This window comes from Podarcis melisellensis (genome assembly GCF_964234715.1).
Source record: "Podarcis melisellensis genome assembly, chromosome: 2".
Lineage (NCBI taxonomy): Eukaryota > Metazoa > Chordata > Lepidosauria > Squamata > Lacertidae > Podarcis > Podarcis melisellensis.
The window spans coordinates 105,852,874-105,879,538 of record NC_138529.1 but is presented as its reverse complement, the minus strand read 5'-3'; the positions used below and the strand labels follow the sequence as shown (position 1 = coordinate 105,879,538).

General features: G+C 45.7%; 1 protein-coding gene across 2 annotated transcripts; it reads left to right on the top strand.

Annotated features, from left to right (window-relative positions):
- Window positions 1-10,394: 10,394 nt before the first annotated feature.
- LOC309364794 (L-amino-acid oxidase-like) lies at window positions 10,395-26,380 on the top strand. Of its 2 annotated transcripts, none has more exons than XM_081902705.1 (7): window positions 10,395-10,446; window positions 15,832-16,055; window positions 17,951-18,057; window positions 19,254-19,455; window positions 20,917-20,970; window positions 21,999-22,135; window positions 24,661-26,380. In XM_081902705.1, exons 2-7 carry the CDS (start codon window positions 15,903-15,905, stop codon window positions 25,424-25,426), a joined length of 1,419 nt encoding a protein of 472 aa, XP_081758831.1. In that variant the 5' UTR covers window positions 10,395-10,446; window positions 15,832-15,902; the 3' UTR covers window positions 25,427-26,380. The 2 variants fall into 2 exon arrangements, with proteins under 2 accessions (XP_081758831.1, XP_081758830.1); XM_081902704.1 differs by lacking the exon at window positions 10,395-10,446 and adding an exon at window positions 13,246-13,260.
- The last annotated feature ends 285 nt before the right edge of the window (window positions 26,381-26,665 follow it).

The following is a 26,665-nucleotide window of genomic DNA, read 5'->3' as shown; positions in this document are numbered from 1 at the left end:
GTGGGCCAGGAGCAGTGCAAATCCACTCTCTCCTCCCTGCCCACCACCTGAGACAATTCAGGTGTTCCCTCACTTACGTGGGGGTTATGTTCTAGGGCCCCACGAACATAAGTGAAGTCGCGTAAGTGGGGAGCACCCTCAAAAAGCCCATTTTCCCGTTCCCCAGCTCTCTCTCCACCCAACTCTCTCTTCAACTTGAATGGAAGCTCTGGGGCCGCCTGGAGGACATGTAGGAAAGTGGCAGCTGCTGCTGCGCTACTCCATGCATCAGCTGTTAGGTGGGGAGGCTGAGCAGCATGAACAAAGCCCTGCTGTGCCTTTGGTCTCTTTGGGCTCCAGGGAGGGTCTCCTCACAAGCCACAAGGGCTCTCCAGCTCTCTCCAGTCACGATCCTATTTATTTAATTATTTCTCGGCACCGTGTGTCCACGTGATCATACACTAGTAGAATTGCATGTAAATTTTGCCTAATGACAGAGCCGGCCCTGCTTCTGCACATGGAACAGAAGGATGCTATCACTCTCATGCCAAGTTTATGTGATTCCCATAGGCTTGACCTCCCATAGTCACCTCGTACACGGGACTCGTTCCAGCAGGATTCTTCTTATTTTCTTCACGGGAGGAGGTGCCATCTTTGTCCTCCGCCTCGGGCAGCAAAATGATGTAGGCTGTTTAATCACTTCTTCTCCCTTGCCAAAGGTCCCACCCTAACTCCTGCAGGCATGTTGTTTAGCAAACACTGAGGCAAATGCCCGTGTTTGCCAATGCAATATTTCAACACACGGGTTTGAAAGTTATTTCATTCTGCTTCCTCATACCCAACGTGTTCCACCTCCACTGTGAGAGGCAGTAAACTTCTGAACACTAGTTGCTGGGAATCTTAGGCGGGCAGAGGGCGTGTCTTGCTTGCGGGCTTCTGACAGGCCTCTGGGAAAAGAGGAGACCGACACCACCCAAAATATGTTCCCCATCTGACCAGGCTTTGCTGCCTCAGCTTCCTGAATTGCTCCCAGCATGACTTCTCTTTTTCCAAAAAAAAATAAATATTCATTTTATAACACAACTAAACAACGCAACAACAACAAAAACAATACAAACAAATTCTTGTCTTATCCTAAATTTTTCTAAACATTTTTAGGTGAGCTTCCTCAAGTCCCCCCTATCTGATTTTCATTTTACCTCATCTTTAGCAGTTTACATATGTAGTGGTACCTCAGGTTACATAAGCTTCAGGTTACAGACTCCGCTAACCCAGAAATAGTGCTTCAGGTTAAGAACTTTGCTTCAGAATGAGAACAGAAATCGGGTTCCGGCGGCACGGCAGCAGCAGGAGGCCCCATTAGCTAAAGTGGTGCTTCAGGTTAAGAACAGTTTCAGGTTAAGTACGGACCTCTGGAATGAATTAAGTACTTAGCCTGAGGTACCACTGTATCATAATTGTTAACCATTTTTTTTATCACTCTTACTTTTACCATAAAAATCTTCACATTTTATCACCTACAAATAATACTGTTTTAAAATACACTATCTTCTACTTCTAACCCTACAGCCTATATCTACTTCCAAAGCTATTCTAGGATTTAAATATTAACATATATTTTTTCAAATATTCTTTAAACTTATTCCAGTCTTCTTCCACAGTCTCTTCTCTTTGGTCTCGGAGTCTCCCAGTCAGTTCGGCAAGTTCCATATAGTCCATCCAGCCTGACTTCTCAATCCAGCAATCAGGGGCTTACTGTTGTGACGTGGGGTTTGTGATTTCAGCTCTCTTGACATAATATGCTGGAGACAGTTCTCTAGTAACACTTCTTTATTAAAGCAAACAAGACTGAGACCTGAGGAGGGGAGAGCTACATTTATAGGGACAGGGAACTAGCTAGAAAGGATACATTTTGGAGGGAACAATATCAGGCAATCACAGTCCTGCCTTTTGGAGGAAACCAATAAGACAGAGGATCCAAATACAGCAACTTAAATGAACCAATAGTAGCTGTACCCTCTGGAACCAAAAGGCAGTTACTTTACCCTAATGCAAATACAGACAATAATAATACAGATATAAAATCCTTTGACGCAATACACAACACTTACAACAGAACTGAATGTGAAACAATGATGAATGCAGGGTGGGTATTTTTTTAAGGGTTGAGTCCACAGCCCTGTCACTCCAAAACATATAAAATCAGATGGCTTAATAAATAGAGCCACAGCCCATTAAAAGCCTGGAGGACTGAAAAGGTCTTGACCTGGCATGTTAACCATAAATTATTTCTCATGGGTGCCTGCAGAACCCTCTAGAGGCATTGCTTAACAAGGGCGCTGCAGCTGATAAGAAGATGTTCTCAATTGTCCCCTGCCTAGCCTCCAAGGGTGGGACCAACTCAGAGTTATGCCATGAATCTGAAATACACAATTGTTCCTTTTAACCTAATGCTATGCGACACCAGGGGACACGGGTGGCGCTGTGGGTTAAACCACAGAGCCTAGGGCTTGCCGATCAGAAGGTCAGTGGTTCGAATCCCCGCGACGGGGTGAGCTCCTGTTGTGCGGTCCCTGCTCCTGCCAACCTAGCAGTTCGAAAGCACGTCAAAGTGCAAGTAGATAAATAGGTACCACTCCGGCAGGAAGGTAAATGGCGTTTCCATGCACTGCTCTGGTTTGCCAGAAGCGGCTTAGTCATGCTGGCCACATGACCCAGGAGCTGTATGCCGGCTCCCTCGGCCAATAAAGCGAGATGGGTGCCGCAACCCCAGAGTTGGCCACGACGGGACCTAATGGTCAGGGGTCGCTTTACCTTTATGCTACACCAATGCATTTCTAAAACGCTGTAACATCTTTTGGCTAGTTTCTGGCGTCGATCAATGACTTCATGGGTATAACTCTCTTCAGCTGTTCAGCAAGGGCAAAAACTGTGCACAGTTGGACACCTGAGAGATGAGTGCAAGCAGCCTCCCCAGCTGCTCAAAGTTCCTCAAATGGGGTGGGAGAACATACACCAAACCTCCCAGGCCCTAAGGAAGTTAGATCATCCTCCACCAGGGCCAGAACTTTCTCAGTGATGGCTCCGACCTGGTGGAATGCTCTGTCCCATGAGACCAGGGCCCTGCAGGATTTAAACTCCTTCCGTTGGGCCTGTAAGACAGAACTATTCCGCTTGGCTTTCAATTTGAACTTAGCCTGATCTTTTATTTCCCTTCCTTCCTTCCCTCTCCCCTTTTTATGAAGATTACCCGCTCTGGGATCCCACAGCTAATTCTCCCCTGGTCTCCTCGCTGGCCCAAATAGGACTAATTTAGCCAGCTAGCCCTGGTGATCATTTAATGTTTATTGGATGGATTTCCCCTCTAAATTGATTTTTTTATTTTATTGTTATTCACGTTTTATACTGTATTTTATGCTTTTTTTTGTAGCATCAATTGTGTTTTAAATTTGTTGTTAGCCATCCTGAGCCCGGTTTTCTGAACAGGGAAGCGCGGGGTATAAATAAAAAATTATTATTATTATTATTATTATTATTATTATTATTATTATTATTATTAGAGGAGCTGTTTCATTATGTCTCTCCCTTGGCTGTGAACTGAACCTTCTTCTTTGGCGATCACTCATAGCCACGTAAGATGGTTTTCCATAAACACAGTTTTAACAACGAGTCCGTAAGTGACTGTGGAGGCCAATTCTGTATCCACACGGCTTTCCACAGTGGGGACATAGGTTTCCGGGCAGGATTTGATCACGGTGAGGGTTTGCCAAGCGTGCCTTCCTCTTAGCATGTTTCTCCCTTTTGTCCTGAGTTTGAGCGTCTTCAAAGTCCATGACACATTTGGTAAAGGCTGTTCTCCAATTGGCGTCTCACAGGCCAGTGTTTCCCAGTTGTCAGTTTTTACATTTTAAAGATTTGCCTTGGCAGAGTCTTTGAACCTCTTTTGTTGACCACCAGCACTACGCTTTCCATTTTAAAGTTCAGAATAGAGCACTTGCTTTGGAAGATGATCATCAGGCATCTGCACAACATGACCAGTCCAACGAAGTTGATGTTGAAGAATCATTGCTTTGACACTGGTGATCTTTGCTTTGTAAACTGAACCACAAGATGCTCCAAAGGGTGACTAATGACTGTTTAAAGTCAGTGCACCCTCTGATTTTGTTTTTTAAGGGAAGTCTTTCCCTTTCCAATGATGATGATGATTATAAATTTATTATACCCCACCCATCTTTCTGGGTTGCCACACCCACTCTGTGCAGCTTCCAACAAAAATACAGAGGGGAAGGGGAGGGGCACAAACAAACATCAAGCATTAAAAGATTCCCCAAAAAGGGCTGCCTTCAGATGTCTACAAAAAAATGTATAGTTGTTTAACTCTTTGCTGGCTGGGTGTTCCTCAGGATTGGAGGTGAATACTGAGAAGGCCCTCTGTCTGGTTCCCTGTAACCTCACTTCTCACAGTGAGGGAACCGCCAGAAGGCCCTCAGAGATGGACCTCAGTGTCGGCGCTGTACAGTGGGGGTATCCCACTACAGCTCACCATGAGAATTTCATTGAAATTTCCCTTCCCTTTTTGATAATTTCCAGGTGCAATTACCTTTCTTATTAATTGATGGAGAATGGTTGGGGAAAATGGGTGGGGGGGTTAGACCTTATTTGAAACAATGCAATGTGTGATGGGATGTGGGTGGCACTGTGGGTTAAACCACAGAGCCTAGGGCTTGCCAATCAGAAGGTCGGCGGTTCGAATCCCCACAATGGGGTGAGCTCCCGTTGCTCGGTCCCTGCTCCTGCCCACCTAGCAGTTTGAAAGCACATCAAAGTGCAAGTAGATAAATAGGTAACACTCCAGCGGGAAGGTAAATGGTGTTTCCGTGCACTGCTCTCGTTTGCCAGAAGCGGCTTAGTTATGCTGGCCACATGACCCAGAAGCTGTACAAAGCAAGATGAGCGCTGTAACCCCAGAGTCGGTCACAACTGGACCTAATGGTCAGTGGTCCCTTTATCTTTACTAATGTGTGAATCAGCTCTAGCACAGACACATTTTCAGAGTTTGTCTGCTGTGTAAGATGCATTCCCTTATATATTTCTTTAAAATACTGTACACCTATCTCAGGTGACTCTTGTTCCATTGCAAACCAGGGTTTGCAGCTGTAGGGCGTGAGCATGGGAGAAACTATGCTTGACCTCTTTTACACCCAATATTTCTATAGCCACTATTTCTTCTGTTCTCCTTTCCCAATACTTCCAAATTACAGTATATGTCCTTGAAAATTCTCCCCCAACTCCTCTAGTATTATTTATGAGTGAAATATAGGTTTGGCAACACTCTCAAGCTTCTCTCATTACAAGTTGATCCACCCTGAGATTTGGGTCAAGATTTTGCGAAAGGCCGTAAACACATGTTGGTTTTTTTGCTATGTAAACTATGTACTATTTGTTAAACTTCCTGGTTTTCAAAATCATATACTGGAATCGTTGCTGTCTGCCAAAACAAACAGCAATTAGGTACATATGTTAAATGTTGTTTATTCGCAAGAAGATTTCAAAGGGTGATTAAATTTTTGAGCAGTTCTTGAACTTTGATTAGATTCTTACTGCATAGATGGAGAAGGAGGTGCACACCCCTCTAATATAACGTTGCCACACTCCCATGGAAGTGAACTGTCCATTCATAGGACCACCCACAGTCATTAGGAAACATTTTCTGATGGTTAAATTATAGATTTAAATCAGGCCTTGCTTTAAGGTGGAGACTCCAGCTCCCACCAGCTTGAGTCAGAATACCCAATGGTCAGGGTTGATTTGAGCTGTAGTCCAACAGCATTGGAGAGCCACAGAAAAGCTACAATGTTGTTGTTGTTGTTGTTGTTGTTATGTACTGAAGTTCTCACCCTGGGGCAGCAGGGGGATACTGTAGATAGTTCAGGTCCACATATGCAAATAAGGGATCGAAAGTGACGTTCAGTGATTGGATAGTTACATAAAATGGTTACCGTTGTGTTCTAATCTAGTGGAGCTCTATATAAGCAGGCTGGCTGAACCCTTCAGTTCAGTTCTGTTCTGGCCTGTGAATAAACAAGAGCTGTTTGAAGAATCGCTGTGTTGTCTGATATGTTCACCCACAACTTAACAGTTGTTGTTGATGTTGTTGTTGTTATATCCCACCTCTCCCCCAGACAAGGACATTGCAGGCCCCCCAAGTGTCCCTATTTTCCAGGAATAGTCCTGGATTTACACAAGCCGTCCCGGTTTCTGATTTGATCCCAGAATTTCCCACTTTTCCTTAGGACGTTGCTATATTCATCGAGAAATGTTGGAGGGTATGGTAGGATGTCCCTATTTTTACTGAAGGGTATGGAGTTATGGGACCCCCAAGCCAAGGAGATAAGTAACCATACAACCTTTAGAAGACATCTGAAGGCAGCCCTGTACAGGGAAGTTTTTCTTACTGTTTACTGTTTTATTATGTTTTCATATATGTTGAAAGCTGCTTGGGGCAACCCAGTCAGATGGATGGGGTAGTAATAATAATAATAATAATAATAATTTTCATCGGAGAAATGTTGGAGGGTTTGACGTTGTTGTTATATTTATATCCCACCTCTCCCCCAGACATCGACTCAAGGACGCTTACAGGTAAAAGAGAAACAGCTAAAAACATAGAAAGAACAATGATTAAAAAGCAATGCAACAGTAATAGAATTAAAACAATCCCACAGCACCAGCCTTTCCCTTACAATTTGGAGACATATGGTGTAAACAAATTCTGCCCTTTCCCCCTTATGGGGTATGCAAGAGCCAGTATAGAGTCCTTACATAGGTTCTCTATTGGTAGGAGAAAATAACAGAGGCCAACCAGAGAATATTGAGAAGCAAAGCAGCTAGTAAGCCTGACCTTTATAGATCTGTTGCAACAGGGTGCTCCCGTCACACGTAGGAAAGAAGGAGGACACCGAACAAAGGTGTTCCTGCCCTTATATAGACATTTTAAATTCCCTGCCCTGGAGCTCTATACATCATATACATCTATACATCATATATACATCACAGAAGGGGCGTAACCCAAGACCACCCCCTACAAACATCATACCTACATCACAGAAAAGGCAGTCTACAACAGAAATTCGAGTGTTGTTGTTTTTCCTGGCTGGCAGGTTTTCTGATAATGCCTTATCTGATTGCCTTTCCTGGTAGTCTGCCCACTCCTTTGCAATGGTGATTACAATTACCCACTTCCTGAGACAATGGGAAAGTTCCCTCACCTCCTCCCTCCTTGCAGAGAAAACATTTGGTCAGATTGGGAGTCAAAATGGTTTCAGGAAACCAGGGACGCGGACTTATAAAAAATATTGGGGGGGCCCGGGAAAGCTCATGAATAATAAATAAGCTCATGAATATGCAAATAAAGTGGCGCCGCCTCCTCGTGAGCGAATAGGGGAGAGCGTGCTGCGCCTATTAATCAGCTCCAAAGGAAATTGGGTGGAGCTTTTGCTCGGGAGGGAGGGCAGGAGGCATGCAGCCCGCCCCTCCCTGTGCATTTTGGGCTGGGGGAGGGGCGGCGATGGCGCTCTGCTGGAGGGGCGCCGGAGATTATTGGGGGGGCGGAGCCCCCCCAAACGAATTTTTGAGGGGGCTCGGGCCCCCTCAAGCCCCATGGAGTCGGCGCCTATGCAGGAAACTAAGGCACAGAAAACAAACTTTGCTATATATGAGGATGGGACTGTTTGGGAAAGAACGGAAAGCTTACAGGGAGAAGGATTTGGAGGGTCCTGTGAAGGAAGTAGAAGGCAGACTGAACAAATATTGCAAAACTCAATCTACGTCTAAGAGACAGAACTTACAAAAGAGTGAAGGCAGTATGAACTTGCTGACATTTTGTCACTTCCATACTTAATCACCCCACCCCCAAAACACTGTTTCTTTTTGAAATATATTTTTATTAAAGATTTATTGGTTTACAAAAGCATGTGCAATGTCTCTTTTTTTCAAGTTACATTTTTTACAGATCAGTTTCATTTGTTGAGACATTAGTGTTACATTAGGAAGAAAAGGGGGAAAGAGGTGGAGGGGGGAATGGTGAGTGGGGTTTCTGCTTACAAGTTCATTGCTTTACTTCCTTTACAAGAACGGGAGGCAGACTTCCTGTTTATACCTCTCCGCATTCGGTGCCAAATCTTTTTATACAGTTCCTTTAATTGCCAAATCAACCTACTCACGGATCGTTGATCTTAGTGCCAAATTTTCAGGAAGAAGGCAGCACTCTCCGGCAACGGCTTTGCGACTTCACTCCACGGAAGAAGCAGACGACTCACAGCACAGCGCCACTTCCCCACTCCGCTCCGGAGCCCAGAACTGGACTCCTTTGCCGATGGGGGGGGCGCAAAAAGGTGCCCGCCGAGTCCCACGGTCACAGGCTTCACCCGCCTGTGGTTTTTGAGGGTCCCCGCTGCGCCGTAGCGGTAAAGACCCAATTTCTGCTGAGCCGGTCCCCTCCAAGTTAAGGGGAATCAGCCATTTTCCGATGGCACCACCCTGGAAGTCCAGTTCTCCTTAATATTCACTTGTTTTCCTTTGGTGGTGAGGGAGGTTGGGGTTGGCCTCGGGTGTGGTTGGTTGTCTTTGCTGGGCTGTGGTGAGCTTTGTTTTTGTGTGTGAGTGGGGTGCGCGTGTGTTTTTGGATCAGGTTTTTGGATCAGGTTTTTGGATCTGGTTAGCCAGATTGATTCAAATGCTGTTGGTGGGTTCTTCTTGTTGTCTTGTTGGGTTGTGCATGTGATAAAGGGTAACCATATCGGGGTGAAGGTGTCTTCTTCTATTTGTTCCCGTGTCAGTTTCAGTTTGTTGGTTAGTTTTTGGAATAAGGCTGTTTACCACTCTCCCCTGCCCACGAGCCAGATCACTGCTTGGACCCGGATACCTTGTGGCTGCAACGGCACACACCACAAAAGGTGAGTGGTCTTCTCATACTGCCTAGAACTTTTACGCTGAAAGTGAGTATGGAGATGTCTATCACCTTGCCAACAAAGGTCCGTATAGTTAAAGCCATGGTTTCCCCAGTAGTGATGTATGGAAGTGAGAGCTGGACCATAAAGAAGGCTGATCGCTGAAGAATGGATGCTTTTGAATTATGATGCTGGAGGAGACTCTTGAGAGTCCCATGGACTGCAAGAAGAACAAACCTATCCATTCTGAAGGAAATCAGCCCTGAGTGCTCACTGGAAGGACAGATCCTGAAGCTGAGGCTCCAATACTTTGGCCACCTCATGAGAAGAGAAGACTCCCTGGAAAAGACCCTGATGTTGGGAAAGATGGAGGGCACAAGGAGAAGGGGACGATAGGATGAGATGGTTGGACAGTGTTCTCGAAGCTACCAGGATGAGTTTGAGCAAACTGCGGGAGGCAGTGGAAGACAGGAGTGCCTGGCGTGCTCTGGTCCATGGGGTCATGAAGAGCCGGACACGACTAAACGACTAAACAACAACAACACTTTCATTACTGAGCTCCTGGGCTCACATTTTGTAAGAACTTTGCAACTCCCATGGCAACCCACATTGCCAACGTTCAGGTGTTTCACCTGCATTATTTCCACTCAACAGAGTGTGCCTAAGCCATAACAGACAACTCCCCAACTTTCCCCAAACGCAAGCGGGCTGAGGGACTGACACAATTTTCTGCTGCTGCAAGGCGATTGGTTGTCTTCTTGCAGCCCGGTGTGGGTTAGATGCTACCAAGGACATGCTTTGCTCTCACCTCAAATGTCCTCTTATGTGCAGTCATTGCTGTTTTGAATTTTGTCGTGTTATTGAAAAGTTTGGGAACCGCTGTATTAGCTGGACACCACTCGTTTTGTAAAACACACTTGTAAGGACATGGAAGAGCCTTTTCCCATCTTCTGGGTGCCATGCGGAAACAGACCCCGACATCCTAAAGGCACAGCAAACCACCCGAGTGGTGCAATTCGTGATGCGTAGAGGCTGAATGAGTGTCAGAGCGAAATTCCTAGAGATGTTCCAATGGCCTAGCGGAGTCAAGAATTTCAGCTAAGAGGAACTAGCAAATTCAGTGTTGGTTTCTTTCCCTGGAAAGGCAGGTTTTTTCCTTATAGGAATGGGCCAGGGTTCTAGGAACTGGCCTCCTTCAACTTCCCTCAGTCCATTTGTCATCTTCCTTGCCCACCCATTCCAGTAAGTTTACTCAATGTTGCCAGTAGTTGTGACACCTGTTCGCAATTTGGTGTCCTATTCTTTCCTTTAGTCACTATGTAGGTCACAGCAGCAGCTGATCAACTTTGGTGTGTGTGTGAGAGAGAATCGCGTTTATCTATCCATCTCTCTTGTTTCTGCCCTCCTTTCTTCTATCTGACTGCTGTTCCATCTTTCTCGAGATGGGAGGGAGCCGTGTGTGGAGGGGCCACCTTCTCAGAGACACTCTTGTTATTGACCACCTCATTAGCCAAAACAGGTCCATACTTCCCACTGAAATACTTATAAGTATATGTTGATTAAAATCGTTCTTCATTTTAAATATTGTATTGTTTCCCCGTATAGTTCCGTCTAGGTCCGTATGGTTAAATCCATGGTTTTCCCAGTAGTGATTTTCACTGGAGATGGTGACAGCAGTCACGAAATTAAAGACTTGGGAGGAAAGTAATGACAAACCTAGACAGCATCTTAAAAAGCAAAGACATCACCTTGCCAACAAAGGTCGGTATAGTTAAAGCTATGGTTTCCCCAGTAGTGATGTATGGAAGTGAGAGCTGGACCATAAAGAAGGCTGATTGCCAAAGAATTGATGGTTTTGAATTATGGTGCTGGAGGAGACACTTGAGAGTCCCATGCAAGAAGATCAAACCTCTCCATTCTGAAGGAAATCAGTCCTGAGTGCTCACTGGAAGGACAGATCCTGAAGCTGAGGCTCTAATACTTTGGCCACCTCATGAGAAGAGAAGACTCCCTGGAAAAGACCCTGATGTTGGGAAAGATGGAGGGCACAAGGAGAAGGGGAGGACAGAGGACGAGATGGTTGGACAGTGTTCTCGAAGCTACCAGCATGAGTCTGACCACACTGTGGGAGGCAGTGGAAGACAGGAGTGCCTGGCGTGCTCTGGTCCAGGGGGTCACGAAGAGTCGGACACGACTAAACGACTAAACAACAACAATTGTTTCCCCTGCTTTTTGTGCACCACAAATAAAATATGTGCAGTCACTGGCGGAGGAAGAGGAGTGCGGGCGGAGTGCATCGCCCCTGGCAGCGCGATCCCGGTGGGGTGCCATTGCGGCGGCCCCCCCACCTGTGCTGGGTGCCATGCTCCCAGGACCTGTGCCATGCCCCTGTGGGCGGCGCACCACGCCTCCAGGACGCGCACCAGCCCTGCCCCCCCCTGCTCTCCGCCCCCCCCCGGTGCCGGAGCATGAAGCTCCGACACTGTGTGCAGTGTGCATAGGAATTCATATGTTTTTCAAACTATAGTCCGGCTCCCAACAGTATCTGAGGGACAGTGAACTGGCCCCCTGTTTAAAAAGTATGAGGACCCCTGCTCTAGTGCCTGAACTACTTTAGCCTGCCCTTCTGTTGATGCTCTTTTTGTTGTTCTTGGGTTTTGCAAGCGCTGAGTCCTGCTTCTTAAAATGCTGCTTTTGCCCCTACTTTCTTTACCGTCAGCAGCCTTTTATGTGGATACCATGTTATCGCTTTCTTTTGCCTTGAGGCACTAGGTCTCAAGTCCCAACTGTGCAGTCCCAATGGCACAATCGCCTTGAAATACGCTTCCTTCCTCTTCCTGATTGGGAGCCTTGCGACACCACTGGCACTTTTCTTGCATTGGGCTTGGCCAAAGAATTTGCTTAGGGCTAGCCATATTTGGGATGTGGGTGGCGCTGGGGGTTAAACCACAGAGCCTAAGGCTTGCTGATCAGAAGGTTGGCGGTTCGAATCCCCGCGACGGGGTGAGCTCCCGTTGCTCGGTCCCTGCTCCTGCCAACCTAGCAGTTTGAAAGCATGTCAAAGTGAAAGTAGATAAATAGGTACCGCTCCGGCGGGAAGGTAAACGGCGTTTCCATGCACTGCTCTGGTTCGCCAGAAGCAGCTTAGTCATGCTGGCCACATGACCTGGAAGCTGTATGCCGGCTCTCTTGGCCAACAAAGCGAGATGAGCGCCACAACCCCACAGTTGTCTGTGACTGTACCTAATGGTCAGGGGTCCCTTTACCTTTACCTTTTTAGCCATATTTGACCTTAGAGGCGAGGAGCTCTTGGATTAGGTGGTTATTTACTTAATTAACGCATTTATATCTCAACTTCTTCTCCAAAGAGCTCAAGGCGGCCTACGTGGTTCTCCCCCTCCTCATTTAACCCCCACAATAACCCTGCGAGGTAAGCTAGGCTGAGAGGCAGTGTCTGACCCAAAGACAGATATTAAGCTTCATAGCCAAGTGGAGATTTGAACCCTGGTCTCCCAGGTCCTAGTCCAACACTATCTTGGTTTATTACCATCCAACACTGCTCCTTGTCTTCACTGTAGGATATTTTAATTTCATATATTTCAATGTGTGTGTGTGTATGTGTGTAAGGTTACCAGATTTTTTTCAATGAATCCCGTGACACTTTTCAACTTCCTCCTAAATAGATGGATTTTGTCAGGGGACTGATTTGTAAATCTGGGGGCTGTCCCCAGGAAATGGGGACATCTGGTAACCTTAGTGTGTGTGTGTAAAATATTTTATAACCTGACCTGAGTCCAGTCTAATCTGACCTAATGTCTTCTAATCAGTCAGTAAATATCGGGGTTGCTAGATAGCTGCTAGGGATCAAATTATGCTGTAATCTCGGACATTTGCCTTCCTGTAGTTGTAGAAAGATTGACTATATCGGACTGAGGTCATTGCTTTTCTTGCTTCCAACTCAAGTTTTATTAGACCCTTAAAAATCTTACAGGATATCCTATAAAACCCATTGGGCAAAAGGTGAGATCTTCTTGGCCTCACTTTTAAGTATTCCAGATCAAGCTTTGTGTGTCTTTCCCGCACCCCTAAGGTGTTTTTTAAAGGTACTTTCTTAGAAGATATGCAACTAGATTGTGCCATCCGTCTCGGTTGCGTGTACTGTGCTTCAGGTGACCTTTACCAGATAGGTGTGTTTGGGAATTGCCCTTTGAGAGGCTGGTCACCAAAGAGGTTTCTGAATCACTATTGGCTCATAGCCTGCCACATTCTGGCTATAAAATAAGAGCATTCACTTGCCATCCTTACACTACCTATCAGAACATGGACCAATTCTGTAAGTCTTTCATTTTCTCATAGAAATTTTAGGATGCAAGTGTCCTCTGGGACATCAAGTTATGGCTATGCTCTAATTCTGATTCGTTTTTAACTTTATAATGTCTTCTTCTTCTTCTTCTTCTCCTCTTCCTCCTCCTCCTCCTCTTCTGTTGCTGAAATATATAAAAAATAAAAAAAAATGTCCAGTAGCACCTTAGAGACCAACTAAGTTTGTTCTGGGTACGAGGTTTCATATACATGAAAGCTTATACCAAGAACAAGCTTTCTAAAAAATATATTTTTATTAGTGTTTTTTTAAACGTATCATTTCCAACTATTATTTAACATAACTTCTTATCTTATACAATATTTTAGACTGCCATCAACAGCCTCTGAAGATTTTCCATTCTTTATCACTTGTTCTGCATTTCTTAATTTCTCTATTACTTTTAATTATCATTAACTAATAATTCTCTTCATAGTCTTTCTTGCAATATTTCAAGTAGTCCTCCTTACGGAACTTCTTGCAGTCCTACTAGCACAATCTGTTCATTACAATTGCTTTTCATATGCCAAGAACAAACTTAGTTGGTCTCTAAGGTGCTACTGGACATTTTTGGATTTGGATTTGGATTTGATATCCCGTCTTTCACTCCCTTTTAAGGAGTCTCAAAGCGGCTAACATTCTCCTTTCCCTTCCTCCCCCACAACAAGCACTCTGTGAGGTGAGTGGGGCTGAGAGACTTCACAGAAGTGTGACTGGCCCAAGGTCACCCAGCAGCTGCACGTGGAGGAGCGGAGACACGAACCCGGTTCCCCAGATTAGGAGTCTACCGCTCTTAACCACTACACCACACTGGCTCTTTTATTATTTTTTATATATTTCGACTGTGTCAGACCAACACGGCTACCTACTTTCTGTTGCTGTTACTGTAGTAACTTCATAGCAACAGAGTCAGCTGGCTAGAGCCATATGTTGACTATCCCTTATGGAAACCTTGGACAAACCTCTGTTGGGGATGATTAAGGTATATGACATCCTTTTCCAATCTGGTGCCCTCTAGATATTGTTGGACTACAACTGAGCATTGGCCATGCTGGTGGGGGATGATGGGTGTTGGAGTCCAATAGCGTTGAGTGGGCACCAAGGCTGGTATCTGATGCCCAATGTGAGAAGGACAAGGAGATGGATCCACCATCTCTTCCTTGATCCCTTGCTTAATAATAATAATAATTTATTATTTCTACCCCACCCATCTGGCTGGGCTTCCCCAGCCACTGTGGCCGGCTTCCAAAAAAATATTAAAATACTGTAATACATCAAACATTAAAAGCTTCCCTAAACAGGGCTGCCTTCAGATGTCCTCTAAAAGTCTGGTAGTTCTTGTTCTCTTTGACGTCTGGTGGGAGGGCGTTCCACAGGGCGGGCGCCACTACCAAGAAGGCCCTCTGCCTGGTTCCCTGTAACTTGGCTTCTCGCAGTGAGGGAACCGCCAGAAGGCCCTTGGCACTGGACCTCAGTGTCCGGGCAGAACGATGGGGGTGGAGATGCTCTTTCAGACATACTGCTTACAAAGTTCTTCTTTGAATTCATTTTTTTTTTTGTAAGTGTCGTCTTAATTGTAACGATGCCTTTGTCTTCATCTTTTTAATACCTTTCTTCATCATCTTTGTGAAAAGGAATGCTTTCTGACATAAGTCAAAGCAGGCAGGGAAACAGGGAAGTTTGGAGGAGACTTGGAGCTTTCGCACATGGTAGCAGCTGCAGTAAAGCGAAGAAGAACTATTGGGAGGCAATATCTAGTTCTGTGTCTTCATTTTGGCCAAGGACAGCTATACAGTTAATCAGTGCTGTTTTTCTAGAAAAAGAGGTGCTGGAACTCACACTGAACACCTCCCTTGTTCTCTTATAATGGCAATGGCACCCACCTGAGAGGTGCCGGAACTGAGTTCCGGATGAAAAAAAGTCCTGCAGTTACTACATCTGATTCTGTTGTGAGAAGAGACTACAGTAATATTTCTCTGGCCCTATTTGTAACATAGACAATTTAAAAGAAAATAGGGACCAGGTTTCCACCCAGTTGGGGGGTCAAGCACTAAGTGGTTATTTCAGTGATTTCTAGAGAATTCAAAATTGGAAGGTGCCAAAATGCATGACTCAAACAAATCAACCCAAATTTGCATTTTTCATGCATTATTATTATTATTTATTATTATTATCTGTATACTGCCCTATACTCACAGGCAGTGCTTTTTTTTCTAAAAAAATGTTTAGGGGTACTCTTATTTTTGACTCAAAAAAATCACCATTTTATAGTTCAAATTGGGAAAAATAAATACAGTAAATGGACAAAAGTACAAAGATTCACAAAATGTTTAGAGGTATGCGTACCCTGAGTAAAAAAGCACTGCTCACGGGTCTCAGGGTGGTTCACAACATAAATTCACAATATAAAAACACAAAATACATAATAAAAACAAAAGCAACCCAATTAAAAGAACACATTTTAAAAGGGCGTCAGATGTCATTTCTGAATTCACTCTCCTTTTTATATATATAGTTCCTGTTCAATCATTTCTTGTTTTCTAGCACTTTTCCCGTTCCTGCTGCTCGTGATAGCCTTGGTTTCCCCAAATCACGCTGAGGACCGCGAGGAATGGATGAAGTGTTTCGAGGATCCCGACTATGAGGAGCTGTTAAATGTTGCCAGAAATGGGCTGGGAAAGGCTTCAAATCCAAAGACCATTGTGATTGTTGGGGCAGGAATAAGCGGGCTCACTGCTGCCAAATTGCTGAAAGATGCGGGACATCAGGTAATTGTACTAACAAAGGTTGCAATCCTGTGTACACTTTCCTTGGAGTCAAGTGGATTTACTTCTTAGTAGCCATTCATAGGGACGCGGGTGGCGCTGTGGGTTAAACCACAGAGCCTAGGACTTGCTGATCAGAAGGTCGGCGGTTCGAATCCCCACGACAGGGTGAGCTCCCGTTGCTCAGTCCCTGCTCCTGCCAACCTAGCAGTTTGAAAGCACGTCAAAATGCAAGTAGATAAATAGGTACTGCTCCAGCGGGAAGGTAAATGGCATTTCCGTGCGCTGCTCTGGTTCGCCAGAAGTGGCTTAGTCATCCTGGCCACATGACCCGGAAGCTGTACGCCAGCTCCCTCGGCCAATAAAGTGAGATGAGTGCCGCAATCCCAGAGTCGGCCATGACTGGACCTAATGGTCAGGGGTCCCTTTACCTTTACCTTTAGCCATGCATAGGTCTGCAATCTGAGAAACACAGGTCTTTAATCTTGACAAAAAGGAGGAAGAAGGGGGGTGGGTCTAAAATGAGTGGTTCTGCAGAACAGCTCTTTCACCTGCGATTTGAGACCCTTAATTGTAGGTGCCAAGGTTTGAACTGTGCATCTTGCCCCATATATTGAAGCTATTGCCCCTCCTATATAGTTATGTTTCTCACATCCATGCTTGCAGGGGCCGATCTACTATGAAACTAATGAAGGTTAAGCTTCGGGGCTCTTAATCTCAGAGGGGTCCCAGATGTTACTTTAGTCCACGTTGCTTAATTTTTAGGGGTTATCTAGGTAAAAAGGTAAAGGACCCCTGGAGGGTTAGGTCCAGTCAAAAACGACTATGGGGTGCAGCACTCATCTCGCTTTCAGGCTGAGGGAGCCGGTGTTTGTCCACAGACAGCTTTCCGGGTCACGTGGCCAGCATGACTAAACCACTTCTGGCACAACGGGATACCGTGACGGAAACTAGAGCGCATGGAAACGCTGTTTACCTTCCTGCCGCAGCAGTACCTATTTATCAACTTGCACTGGTGTGCTTTTGAACTGCTAAGTTGGCCTTTCAGAATATTTAGAATTAGCCAAATAGACAGATATAATAAGACAAAAACCAAAAAGTGAAGTGAAAAAGGAATGGGAGCGTCTAAATGAATACCTTAAAAGCCAAGGTTTCGAGGACAGAAATCTGGCTGAGTCTGGAATAACCTTGTGAAGCAAAAGGATAAGAAAGAGGGATTTATATCTGGATGCTAGGGTAGAGATGATAAGGAAAACAGGAAAACACAATGAGAGGTAAAAGAGGTGCTGTAGGATTGGTGGAAGTCGAAGTTTGTTTTTCTTTTTTAGTGTTCATATTGTTAACTTGTAAGATATGGATTTGTGGGGGTTTTTTGAATGTCGGTTTTTGTGTTTTGTGTATTGTTATTTTTCAATATTTTTCGTGTTGTGTGGAAAATACTAATAAAATTTATAATTAAAAAAAATGAACTGCTAGGTTGGCAGGAGCTGGGACAAAGCAACGGGAGCTCACTCTGTTGTGCGGATTCGAACTGCCAACCTTCTGATCGGAAAGCCCAAGAAGTTCGGTGGTTTAGACCACAGCGCTACCTGCATCCCTTTTGGGTCTACTAGACCCCATTTGAGTTGGACAACTCAAATTCATTATTTTTGTTGTATGTATTTCAACAATCCCAAAGTTTGGGAGTCCGTAACACAAATCTTATAAAGGTGTGGTGATCTGTCGTGGAACAACCCCACTCAAGAAAGTGGTTGCCCCAACCTTGTTTCTGGTTGTGAAGGGGCCCCCATGACAGTCCAAGCCTAAGGATCCCCAAAATGTAGGTGTGCTTGTTTGTTTCTGGAGCAGCAATCGGTAAGGAAGTGAAGCATAAACAGCGACAATGCATTTGTTCCTAGGTTCAGATTCTGGAAGCCAGTGACCGCATTGGGGGTCGGATAAAGACCTATCGTGAGAAAGACTGGTACATGGATATGGGACCCATGCGTCTGCCCAAAGCACAGAAGTAAGGCAAAAGGCTTGTTGCCCATCATGCACAAAACTCATTCTGTTTTAGAAACATCTGCGGATGAAGTACAGTGGTGCCTCGCAAGACGAAATTAATCCATTCCGTGAGGCTCTTCGTATAGCAGTTTTTTCGTCTTGCGAAGCAAGCCCATTGACAGCTTAGCGGATTAGCGCTATTAGCGGTTTAGCGGCTTTTAGCGGCTTATCACCTTAGCGGATCAGCTGATAAGCGGCTTAGCTGCTTAGAAAAAGGGGGGGAAGGGGAAAAAACCCGCAGGAACTCACAAGACATTTTCGTCTTGCGAAGCAAGCCCATAGGGAAATTCGTTTTGCGACGCGCCTCCAAAACGGAAAACCCTTTCGTCTAGCGGGTTTTCCGTCTTGTGAGGCGTTCGTTTTGCGGGGCACCACTGTACTTCATTTTACCTTGTACCCTCCTTCCCATTTCCTGGAATTAGCACTTGGTGTGATTTTTTTTTAGTTTTGAGTAGGCATCTGCCTAGAGAGCAGACTTGGGAAGGGGAAGTGTTAAGTCTATCAGGTGGTTGCTCGAGAGCAATCAGGCAAGATGCCTCACTGGTCTGTTCTAAAGCTTTATTGTTGGTGCTAAAAACCTTTACAATGCAGAGCGCCTCTGTTCCATGTCTTGCTCATTCACTGGCAGAATCTGAGAGTGGGCGGTCCTTAAATCTTCCCCAGCAGTCTCTTGATCCCCAGTCTACGCCTCCCCTCTCTGCGCGAAAGCCTACTGCGCAAGGAAGGCTGGGGTAACAGGAAACCTCCCTCCTCCCTGCTTTGCTCAGGCAAGGTGTCCTGGCACCGCCTTGCCTCCTCCGAGCCCTGCATCTCCTCCTCACTAGAGGCGTGGCTTCCTTCCTCCGCTGAGGAAGTGCTGCTTCCCATGATCTTTGGGGGCTCTCTGTAATCCATCCGCCCTTTCCCCTCTTGCCCCTGAGTCGATAGCAGTTCCCTGACAGGAAGTGACCCTACAAGACCTGCTGCATTCTTGGCCATAACAAAATATGTTCAGCCTTTCGTTCCTATCTGGCATTATCCTCCCATCTGATCTGTAGGTGTGTAATGAATGCTTCGCAGCCTTGTTAACATCCCTGAATATGAAAGTCTCATGTCCTGTTATATTATTTTACACATATACTTTTTTAAAAAGGCCTTTCTTACTCCTTTCCTCCGCAGAATTGTTCGTGAATATATTAAGAAATTCAACCTTACGTTAAACCCATTTGTTCAGACGGATAAGAATGCCTGGTATTTCATTAGAAATAGAAAGGAAAAAGTGTCTGCGGTGGAGGAAAATGCCAAGCTGTTTGGATACGAAGTGGCTCCCAATGAGAGAGGAAAATCTGCCTCTAAACTCTTCCACGAGTCACTGGATCGGGTAGGTGTTTTGTAAAGAGGCTGTGTGTTCATGAACCAGCTTGCCTGCATCTTAAGGTCTTCTGGTAAGGCCTGGCTCCAAGTACCCTCTTCCGATCACATAGGACTATAAAGTCCCGCCCAGTCTAGCATCCTGTTTCTAGCCAACCAGATGCCTAGGCAAATCCAGCAGCAGGGCCTGCGTTCAGCAGCCATTTTCCCAAGTAGTGGTCAGCAAACTGGCATCGCTCGCCCGGCTTCCCAATGCCGAGCACTGCTGCTGGTTACAAAGAGGGAGAAGGGCAAGATTGGTGGGGTCCAGGACAGAGCCAATGCACCCCACTGCACCCACACTACAAGGAGTTAGTTCCACAACACTTTGGCCCTCCCAACGTTGGGAAGCCAGGTAACCACTGCCACGCTACCCTGCTGACTGACGCTGCCTCTCCCTGCTTGTGGTTATCTGCAGCAGGTATTCAGTTTGGCAGTGGAACTGGTTACACCCTTTAGCAGATAAACACTATGCTTCTACAAAGGCCTTCCCATGGTGGTGCTACAATTTTTTATTGGGGGGAGGGAATGCCCTTCACAGGGAGGCTGGCCGGCCTGGCTGTGACCGTACAAGCTTTTTTTCGGGGGGGGGGGGAATTAAGGCCTTTCTATTGGCAAAGGCAGGGACGCAGGTGGCGCTGAGGGACGTGGGTGGTGCTGTGGGTTAAACCACAGAGCCTAGGACTTGCCTATCAGAAGGTCGGCAGTTCGAATCCCTGCAACAGGGTGAGCTCCCGTTGCTCGGTCCCTGCTCCTGCCAACCTAGCAGTTCGAAAGCACGTAAAAGTGCAAGTAGATAAATAGGTACCGCTCCTGCGGGAAGGTAAACGGTGTTTCCATGCGCTGCTCTGGTTCACCAGAAGCGGCTTAGTCATGCTGGCCACATGACCTGGAAGCTGTACGCAGGCTCCCTCGGCCAATAAAGCAAGATGAGCGCTGCAACCCCAGAGTCGGCCACGACTGGACCTAATGGTCAGGGGTCCCTTTACCTTTATTAGCAAAGGCACGTCAGACTATAGTCTGCCCTTCCCATCTTTTCTTTCTTTTCTCTTCACGCTTTTCGCAAAGCTTCTTTGTCGGTTTCGCACTGTGTTCCTCTGTTGCATGGATTCATTTTGCTCACCCGTTGTTGCGCAAGCCTTGCGTCTTTTGACGAGGGTGGTGACTTTTAATTGTCAAGGCTTTATGATGAAGGGCTTAAAACAAACAAACAAATAAAGCAACCCATGCCCTCCACATCGCACATAAGACAACTCCCATAATATAATTTCGTCAGAGCATATCAGTTAACATAAGAATCAATTAATAAATCTTCAAATGTGACCAGAGTGTTTTTTCTTAACCGAATACTGAATGAATGTTTTCAGGCTGGTGAGGAAGGTTTCAAATGGGCATTTCTGATCCAGTAACAATATTTATGTTTACCATGCAGGTAACAAAAAACTGCACGATTTTGAAGGAAAAATACGACTCATATTCCGTCAAGGTAGGCAAAGTGGGCCTTTGCTTGTCTGCAGTATTTTTACTTTGATCTGGATTGTCGCCCTTGTATAAAACTTTTGTATGAGTTACCAGTGCGGACGGTTGATGGCTGAACTTTGCCTGCTTGTTCTCTGTCTTAATGGTTCATTAACGTTAAACAGAACTTGAACTAAACAGCCTTTTGAATCAAAGACTGTCCTCTGTAAAGTGGGCCACCTGATAGCACGTTCAGGTACACACTAAATCAATGGAGCTATCCTCTTATCACGTTAGTGGACATGGGCAGGCTCTGACAGCCTGTGCATTTGCACTAACAGTGAAAATACAGTGGTACCTTGGGTTAAGTACTTAATTCGTTCCAGAGGTCCGTACTTAACCTGAAACTGTTCTTAACCTGAAGCACCACTTTAGCTAATGGGGCCTCCTGCTGCTGCCACGCCACCAGAGCACAATTTCTGTTCTCATCCTGAAGCAAAGCTCTTAACCCGAGGTACTATTTCTGGGTTAGCGGAGTCTGTAACCTGAAGCATATGTAACCTGAAGCGTATGTAACCTGAGGTACCACTGTACAGCCATTGTGTTTGCTTAGACCCATAGAATCTTTGGCTGGTTGGAAAATTGGATGCAGAAGACAAAACAGGAATAGGGAATCTGTGACCATGCTGTTGGACTATGTTTGCGGATAAATTAGCTACAGTGGACGCTCAGGTTGCGAACGTGATCCGTGCGGGATGCACATTCACAACTCACAGCATTCTCAACCCTCCCTTGCGTGCCTGCGTATGCGCAGGTTTCGATTCGGTGCTTCTGCGCATGCACAAAGCGTGATTTAGCGCTTCTCCACATGCGTGACTGCTGAAACCCGGAAGTAACCCGTTCCGGTACTTCCGGATTTCGGTAGTCCGCAACCCGAAAAAACGCAACCTGAAGCGGCTATAACCTGAGGTATGACTGTCTAGCTCAAATAAGGAAGCATGTGTATTTTAACTAGCCTTTCTCTAGCTAATCCCTGCCCCCATTTCCTCCAAACAGGAATATTTAATTAAAGAAGGAAATCTGAGCAAGGGAGCAGTAGATATGATTGGTGACCTCTTGAACGAAGAAGGTGGATTCTACACTTCATTTATTGATTCTGCTATGGACTATGTGACCTTCTATGACGATGACAGGTAAAAGGGAGGGGATATTGTATCAGCTTCATTAATAATGTAACTGAGTTGGATGGAGTTTTGGTTTCTCGTTATTCCAACCTGAAGGAGCGTCTCCACCCCCATTGTTCAGCCCGGACACTGAGGTCCAGCACCGAGGGCCTTCTGGTGGTTCCCTCACCGTGAGAAGTGAGGTTACAGGGAATCAGGCAGAGGGCCTTCTCGGTAGTGCCACCCACCCTGTGAAATTCCCTCCCCTCAGAGGTTAAGGAGATGAGTACTTATATAGCATCCGAAGGCAGCTCTGTAAAAGGAAGATTTTAAAGGCTTAATGTTCTATTATGTTTTCATATATGCTGAAAGCCGCCCAGACGGGCTGGGTCGACCCAGTTGGATGGGTGGGGTACAAAGAATAAATTATTATTATATTATAAATTTGGTTGTCCACATCTCCACTTCAGTTTGCAGATTTATTTAGTTATTAAGTCCTTGTGAAAATTTAACTGCGCTTTTCTCCTAATATATGCATTTGGAAGAAGATCTGTAGATTATTATTATCATTTATTTATTTATTTATTTATTTATTTATTTATTTATTTATACATACCCTGCCCATCTGGCTGGGTTTCCCCATCCACTCTGGGCGGCTCCCAACAGAATATTAATAATAATAATAATAATAATAATAATAATAATAATAATAATAATAATAATAAAGCCCCCCCAAAAATTAATCAAACATTAAAAACTTCCCTAAACAGGGCTGCCTTCAGATGTCTTCTAAAAGTCAGATAGTTGTTTATTTCCTTGACATCTGATGGGAGGGTGTTCTACAGTGCAGGTGCCACTACAGTGGTAACTTGGTTTTCGAACATAATCCATTCCGGAAGACCATTCAAGTTCTGAAACTTTTGAAAACCGAAAACTCAATACAAAAGCCTCAATACGGAAAACTCAATACGGAAGCCCTGTGGCATGTTCTCCATCTGAAAAGTGTTCAAAAACAGAAGCATTTACTTCTGGGTTCACAGCCTTCGAAAACTGAAATGTTGATCAACGGAGACTTTCGAAAACCGAGGTACCACTGTACTGCCGGCCCTATTGCTAGGCAAAGTGAGGTGGCTGCCTTAGGTGGCAGATACAAGCTGTTGGAGGACAGAGTTGTGCATGTCACACAGCCTACACTATGGCTTCTAAGCCAGTTTGCTTCCTTCAGGTGTAGGGGTTGGTCCACTGCCAGTTCAGTCAGCTTCCAAGCACAGAATGGTAGCAGACACGATCTTGGAATAGCATTGGAGGGGCAACGTCTTGCCCTTTGCCTCAGGTGGCAAAATGTCTTGGTCCTGTTGGAAGTTTGGTAAATATATACAGTGGTACCTTGGGTTACATACGCTTCAGGTTACAGACTCCGCTAACCCTGAAATAGTACCTTGGGTTAAGAACTTTATCTCAGGATGAGAACAGAAATCGTGTGGCGGTGGCAGCAGGAGAACCCGTTAGCTAAAGTGGTGCTTCAGGTTAAGAACAGTTTCAAGTTAAGAACGGACCTCTGGAACGAATTAAGTTCTTAACCCAAGGTACCACTGCACTGCAGGGGTGTGCAGAAAGAAGTAGCCGGAAAGTATAACAAAAACTTAAGGGACGCGGGTGGCGCTGTGGGTAAAACCTCAGCGCCTAGGGCTTGCCGATCGCATGGTCGGCGGTTCGAATCCCCGCGGCGGGGTGCGCTCCCGTCGTTCGGTCCCAGCGCTGCCAACCTAGCAGTTAGAAAGCACCCCTGGGTGCAAGTAGATAAATAGGGACCGCTTACCAGCAGGAAGGTAAACGGCGTTCCGTGTGCTGCACTGGCTCGTCAGATGCAGCTTGTCACGCTGGCCCCGTGACCCGGAAGTGTCTGCGGACAGCGCTGGCTCCCGGCCTATAGAGTGAGATGAGCACACAACCCTAGAGTCTGGCAAGACTGGCCCGTATGAGCAGGGGTACCTTTACTTTTACCTTATAACGAAAACTTAAGGTTATTACTCATGGCGCACAAAGTCATTCTTAGGCTTTACATGGAGCCAAGATGGAGCCAAGAAGTTAACTCTAGGACATGCTAACTCAACTTGGAAAAGAAGCATGAAGGAAGTAAAACCTGAGATGAAATAAGCTGCTTTCTCAATAAGTAGTTACTAAATGAGAAGGAATCAGGGAGGAAGGGAAGAATAGGTTGCCTTTTGGTCTACCGTGTACCCCTTACTGGGCCAACCATTGCAACTTGAGGTAAAAAGGCTGGAGGTGTCACAAAGGAGGGCCAGAGAAACACATAAAGATAAGCGGCACAGCGAGGGGAAAATCAGCAGTGAAATGTGATGGCTGTGCTGCTCTGGATACCATCATTATATGCCTTAGTAACTGTAGGAACCAGAGAATAATAATATGCCATTTTGCTCTTGGGAAATATAAATGTTGCAGGGAGCATATTTTGCTTGGGTTGCTCACCCTGTTCAATGACTTTTCCTTTCCTTTCTTTTTCTGCTCCTGTTTCCTCCTTCTACCTCCCCAAGTTTTGAGGAAATCACAGGAGGATTTGACCAGCTCCCCAACGGCTTCTGCCGGGAAATGCCCGGGACAATCCGTCTAAGCTGCAGTGTCGAGAAAATACTTAGCACCGGCAAGAAAGTGAGGGTGTTCTACCGCAAGCGGGGCAAAGGAACCTTGTCGAGTCTGACCGCCGACTACGTCATCGTCACGGTGACGGCGAAAGCCGCTCGGCTCATCAAATACCAGCCTCTTCTTTCCCACCCCAAGGCTCGCGCTCTGCGTTCTTTTCATTACGCAAGCTCTACCAAAATCGCCTTGGCCTGCACAGACAGGTTTTGGGAGAAAGACGGGATCCGAGGTGGGAAGTCGATCACGGACCGCCCATCCCGAATGATCTATTACCCAAACCATGTCTTCCCTAGTGGCCTTGGGGTACTCCTGGCCTCTTACACGTTCAATGATGACGCCGACTTCTTCGTTCCCCTCAGCGAGGAAAAGTGCGTTGACGTGGTGATGGATGACCTGTCGGAAATCCACAACGTCTCCAAGTCTTACCTCAGATCCGTCTGCAACCGGCACGTTGTACAGAAGTGGGCCCTAGACAAGTTTTCCATGGGGGCCTTTGCTCAACCCACTCCATACCAGTTCACCCAGCTTTTCGAGGCTTTGAAACAGAATGAAGGGAGAGTGTACTTCGCCGGAGAGTACACAACCCACCCGCACGCTTGGATCGACTCAGCCATGAAGACTGCTATAAGGGCAGCAAGTGGGATTCATCTCAGTGCCTGATCTGTGTTGTCGGAGCTGCAAAACAGACATTGGTGATGTTTATCCTTCGTGAAAAGGAAAGACCAGTTACTTGATCCTAGCTGATGATTATTTGCGTACTGCCAGTTTTCTTTGGCAGGCACTGTAACCTTTCAACTGTTTGAATTCATCTGCAAAGCCGTGTTCCGCCATTGTCTCCCGAGGCAGACGGATGACAACCAGCTAATGTTTTCTATTATTCCTTTTTGGAGGGTGTTTTGTTTTTGTCTTCCCAATATGTTGTATGGCATATTGATGTGTTATCTGATTCCCTCCCCCTTTCTATGGCATAATGCATATACAGTGGTACCTCAGGTTAAGTACTTAATTCATTCCGGAGGTCCGTACTTAACCTGAAACTGTTCTTAACCTGAAGCACCACTTTAGCTAATGGGGCCTCCTGCTGCTGCCGTGCCGCCGGAACCCGATTTCTGTTCTCATTCTGAAGCAAAGTTCTTAACCTGAAGCACTATTTCTGGGTTAGCGGAGTCTGTAACCTGAAGCGTATGTAACCCAAGGTACAATTGTACGCATATTTTCTTTTCAATGGAAGTCGTTTGGAGACCCTTTGGATGACAAACAACTAATCAGATAAACAAACAAACAAACAAAGGGATTTTCTCTCAACCTGCTGTGTGTTTGTGGCAGTGGAAGATGTGATGGAGCAAAAATAATTTCCTTATTTGATTCCTGCATTGCAGGGGGTTGGACTAGATGACCCTCAGGGTCCCTTCCAACTCTATGATTATTCATCCACTCCCCCTCCTCAATCAATTTATGGTATTGTTGTTTTTTAAGTGATGCACAATATTAAAGAAGATTCATATTGAATAGGACAAATCATATTTTTAAACTGCATTGCAAGACACAATCTGTTTGCATTTTCTGGCTGCCAGGCTAATGGTCTTAAATGAAATAAACGCTGCTCAGAAGTCATTGACGCATTCACACATCATTTCAAGCCATAGTTATGTCAAACTATGATTCGTGCAAAGCTGCCCAAATCATGGATGCTTTGCTCCTCTCATGCTCCTGCTACAGTATGCTTCCTGGAGTCAAGCCATCATGCATTGCCTTAACAATAAATCCAAACCCAGGCTGGTGATCACCTCACACTCTCAACAAACCACAAGAGGTCAACCAAGAACAACCCTTGGGTACAGCTCCTGGCTTGTTCGGAGAGAAGGAGAAAAAACGAAGAACCTATGTTTGGATAGTGTA